The 5,053-nt window shown below is 43.6% G+C and overlaps 1 protein-coding gene across 1 annotated transcript in view; it reads right to left on the bottom strand.

Moving 5' to 3' along the window:
* The window catches only part of wt1a (WT1 transcription factor a), a gene marked incomplete at both ends in the record, with an annotated part of 13,000 nt that extends 9,035 nt beyond the window's left edge, over positions 1-3,965 (bottom strand). Inside the window, one exon of the mRNA XM_083665661.1 lies at positions 3,557-3,965. Within this exon, the coding sequence (XP_083521787.1) occupies positions 3,557-3,965 (409 nt within the window). The remainder of the gene's footprint in view (positions 1-3,556) is intronic.
* Positions 3,966-5,053: the final 1,088 nt, after the last annotated feature.

Below are 5,053 nucleotides of genomic sequence, written 5' to 3'. Positions count from 1 at the left end.
CTGAGAAAAGGATCGTAGGTTTTCGCAATGCAGGTCAATGGGAAGTGAAGACACACCAGCTCTGTGTAACTCTGAAGCAACAGGACATTTTTCAGCATGTTTTTCGAACATATCATAACTGCAATAGTGAAACAAAACTAAAGTATTAAAGCAGTAAAATGACGCTTTATTTGATGGTCTGTCTGTGAACTTCTCACAAACGTCTCATCAGACTTTTAAAATATAATTATATAATTGTTTTTTAAATAATATGTTCATGCTTATAAACTACTGTAACCAAATACAATTATACAGTACGTATAAACTATTTATTAGAAGGATCTGTAACAAATGAGGAAGCATTGTATTCATATTATATGCGATCAATTATGTAATGATACAGCTGTTTTTAATTTTACTCTTTGAATTTAAGCGTCACAGCAAATGTAATTGTATTTAGATTTAGTCTGCTATTGTTCATTATGACAAAGCCACGCTTTCAAGTAGACATTTTGAAGATGCATTTTGTCTTTTACCCTTTATAAAATCCCATACAGCGTCCATGTAGACACCAATCATCATAGTAAATTTGGAGAAAGTGTCTCACCCACGCTTGTTAATAATTTATTAAATTGTACGCTATTTGACATCGCCCAGTCTTTGTTAATAATTGTTTGGAATTCTACAAATGTAACATAATTTGCAAGAGCTTGAATCGGCTTTGAAATTTCTTTCATACTCTTTTCCCTAGGACAAATTTTAATATCCAACTTCAGAGTCCCTGCATATTCTATCAACAAACAGATCATTCACTCTGACGTTCAAACAAAAATATGTTCATGTAAATGTATATTGTTTTGTGATCATGACTGTGGTGCCTAACCATCTTTCAACTGTCTATTATAATTTGTTTTACATTTTCATGCAAGTAAAGCTTTTAAATCCATTCAAAAATGAATATAACACATCCACTTCTCAGGCTGGGCGAGGTACACACACGGACACACATAAAACCTCCCTTCACAGCAACGTGTGTTGACCAGGAGAGGCTGGCGGAGGTAGAAACCGGAGGACGGGGCTCATTGCGACGCATGGAACGGAATGAGGAACGGCATCAAACACGACGTGGAGACAGAAATCGGAGGACGAGTTGTGTTTGATACCGCTCCTCATTCCGTTCCGTGCATCACAATGAGCCCGTCCTCCGATTTCTACCTCCGCCAGCCTCCCCTCGGTGTTGACGCTCTCTCCTCATGCATGGTAACAGTCAACAGAGATGGGCTTGGATAGGTAGTAAACGCTCCCCTGGGTGACCCTGTGTGTGTTTGTCTCTGGTGGAGCTGGCCGGGTCTCAGGCCTGACCAGGCACAGGAGGACTCTGATAAGCAGGGCTGGAGGTCGGACAGGTCCTTTGATACTGGTGTTATTTCTAATTAATGCTACATTATAAGACCAGAGAGATGAAACGAAGAGGACAAGGTCTGTTGACCCCCTCTGAGGAGAGGCGCCAGGTCTTGACTGCGGCTCACAGTGAGACCGAGGCGTAACAACATCCCTCTCCCCAAATTTCCAAATCTTGGAATATGAATATGATCCGTGGCCAAAGTGATGTCACTTTCCCAATCGGTCAGCTTCAGTTTACTCTTTGCTGTCGCAATCCTTCAAGGAATAATTATGTTTGATTGTAGTTTATGTTCGTTTACTGCCAGTTAACATAATTACATTTTCTGTCAAATAACTGTTGTTTTTTAAATTATTTATCTCTATTCATGATTTCATTATTCTTTGTCGGAGAGGACTGGTGACCCCAGAGGCTGGGGAGGGATGCCAGGACCTGGCGGGTCAGAGATGGGGAGGGATGCCAGGACCTGGCGCGTGAGAGATGGGGAGGGATGCCAGGACCTGGCGCGTGACTACAGGTTAAAGTGAGACTGTGGAGTCATATCACATTCTCCTAATCTTGTTGAGACAATTAAGAAGTCAAGGAGATGTTCCACTGGTCAGCTTTAGTTACAATAATAATAAAAAGTTAAGACCATAGCCACACACACACACACACACGGCTGGATTACTGTGTTTTCCTGAGATAAGTTTACGTCAGAAATAATGTCCTCCGTCATCGCTGAACATTTTCTGGATTAATTTCCTTTTATTCTCATGTCAGTGAAGGTCAGGTTTCTTTGAATATTCAATGTATCATAACTGTATTATGATAAGCTTAATTATAAAACAGCAACCTATTTATCTGAATTTCAGAGATCGAATCGGACATAAGCATAAAATATGTGTTTGGAAATGATAAGGTTTAAAATGCTGCAGCCATTTGTAATAACTGACTGTCTACAGTGGCAAACATACTTTAATAACTAATGTGTTCAGGAGGACTACACTCTCTTCCAGAATAATAACAAACTGTCAGTGACTCAGTGTTTATTTAAAGAGATCCAATAATGTTTATCTAATAATGTAATATATTTACGTGATAACAATGCCCTTGGGGAATTAATTGTGAATCATAGCTCTGATTCAGAAAAACACACCACAGGAAATCCTTGACTGAAACTATATTGAATGCTAAATGTGTAATTTGTAAATTGTCAATGGATATTAACTATTGTGGCAAAAGCATTCGTTTTTTTACACATATGGATCACTAAGTTTCACCCAAAAAAATCCTGTCAATATCAAAAGTCTTCCATTATCAATTTAGTTTTGTATTATTATGCATGGGAAGATCTTGTCACAGTTAATCACTATAAATTACAGTGCTCAAATCCCCTGTGCTCTACTGTTCCAAATACGCTTTTAAAACATGATTGTTTTTCGATCGTTGTATTTATTTGTCTGTGACAGAGAGACCAGCACAATGAAGTCACACAATCAGGCTAACAAACAAACTTAACAAGCATTTAGGATTCATTTGGTGAAACTTGAGGGAACCGTGTAAACAGAATACACATGAGCTGATGTTTTCGCCACGACATTTAATGTACTTAATTACACTTCTAACTTTAATATGATCATTTCAACCTGCAGTCCATTGGTACGGTTATACAGTCACTACAGTGAGAGGTATTATTAAAAAGAAAACTCGTACAATAAACAGCTATAAAACAACTAGACAACATGTACTATTAACTGTATACAACCACATTAAATTAAGCTGTTAAGCTGCTCTAATTAATGTTAATGTTGCATAATTGCATGTTGAGTATTAAAATGTTCACTACATACTGTCATTCTCAACTATGAATATCCAACAGTCCTAGTCTCAGTGTATACATATTTGACTACATATTTATATATTTACACATTTTATATTATATGTACATATTTGACTACACTCAAGTTGAAACATCCTAACCGGGGGAAACAGAGGTGCATCCTACCCTGGGGTTATGACACCCTAACCGGGGGAAACAGAGGTGCATCCTATCCTGGGGTTATAACACCCTACCTGGGGGAAACAGAGGTGCATCCGACCCTGGGGTTATGACACCCTAACCGGGGGAAACAGAGGTGCATCCTACCCTGGGGTTATAACTCCCTACCCGGGGGAAACAGAGGTGCATCTTACCCTGGTTTCTGGAGGGAGGCTGGGTGTCCATGCAGTTGGTCAGGTAGGGTGTGTTACTGAACATCCTGGCCTGGGTATGGCTGGGGGGGGGCTGGCTCGGCGGAGGAGGGGGCACCCCGTAGGCCCCGTACCTGCAGGCCCCCGTCCCAGTGAACTGTCCCGAGAAGTGCACGGTGAAGGCGCTGAGGCCGCAGTGGGGGTCTTCGTGGAGGTCCCCGGAGCTCCAGCTGGGCTCTTGTTTAATAAAGGAGTGGGGAGCCAACGAGCTGTAGGGGGCGCTGGTGTGGAAGTCCAGGACGGGAGCCCACTGAGGGGCGCTGCTGACGGGGAGGGGGCAGTTGGCGTTGCCCCCTGGCAGGGCGGGCACGGGGGGCAGCAGGGCGTTGAGGTCACGCAAGTCCGAGCCCATCTCTCTGGGAAGGGCCAGGGCCACCTGTGTACCAGCTCTGGCTGACAGAACCCTGGGAGAGGGAGGGAGGGAGGGAGGGTCACGCTGGAAGCGGACCTGAAGGTTCTTCAGTGCCCGGACTCTGCAGGACTCTGGAGGACCCGGCAGCAACTGGTTCTGGGGAAACTCAAGTCCAACAACACAGCTTCATGGCGGAGTAGAAAGACAACCGAGTTTGTTTTGGCGGCGAAAACACACGTGAAAATTCCGGCCACGGACAAAAATGAAACAAAAGAAAGTGTCTCTTGGTGTTGCGGTGGTGGTAGTCCATGCAGTTAAGAGAGAGAGCGAGAGAGAGACAGAGAGAGAGAGAGAGAGAGGGAGAGAGAGAGGTAGAGGAGTCTGTCCAGAGGTCCAACCAGGGGAGAGTTCTCTCGGCTCTGTGAATGGAGGAGGACGAGTGGGCGCGGAGGAGTGGAGAGGAGAGGAGGAGGAGAGTGGAGGAGAGGAGTCGCCCTCTTTTCCTTAACTGATGCGTCTGTTTTCCTTGGAGTCCATAAACCTCTAATACAGACCCACTCAGAGGGCAGGGGGAGGGGCCAATGGCGGGGGGAGGGGCCACGTGCCCTGGGGGAGTGGCCAGGGGTGCAGTGGGAGAGAGATGATGTCTGCTCCAGCTTCATTCACTCAGACTACAGTACACTCACTCACTACACGCCTCTGTCTCTGTGTATACTCACACCCTGAAGTGTAAGTCTAAATGAGCCCTTTATGAGTGTGTGTGTGTGTGTGTGTGTGTGTGTGTGTGTGTGTGTGTGTGTGTGTGTGTGTGTGTCTGTGTGTGTCTGTGTGTGTCTGTCTGTGTGGCTATTGTCTTAACTTTTCATTATTATTGCTTTCAAACATCACATTTAAACAGGCAGTTTAATAAATTGTCCTGTGACAATAACTGGTTTATGTACTGTAGATTTGTTCTTCTTTGGATGTTGCCAACTGCCGTTTTTTTGCCAGTAACAACATATTTCTGTGGCGCGTGTCTGTAGCTCATTTGCAATAATCAATCGCAAACAACATAGGAGTCGGGTTTTTTTCCCGTTTTTTTATCATTT

Source organism: Argentina silus (genome assembly GCF_951799395.1).
Source record: "Argentina silus genome assembly, chromosome: 3".
NCBI classification, from domain to species: domain Eukaryota; kingdom Metazoa; phylum Chordata; class Actinopteri; order Argentiniformes; family Argentinidae; genus Argentina; species Argentina silus.
The sequence above is the reverse complement of the archived record's forward strand: the minus strand, read 5'-3'. Positions and strand labels throughout refer to the sequence as shown.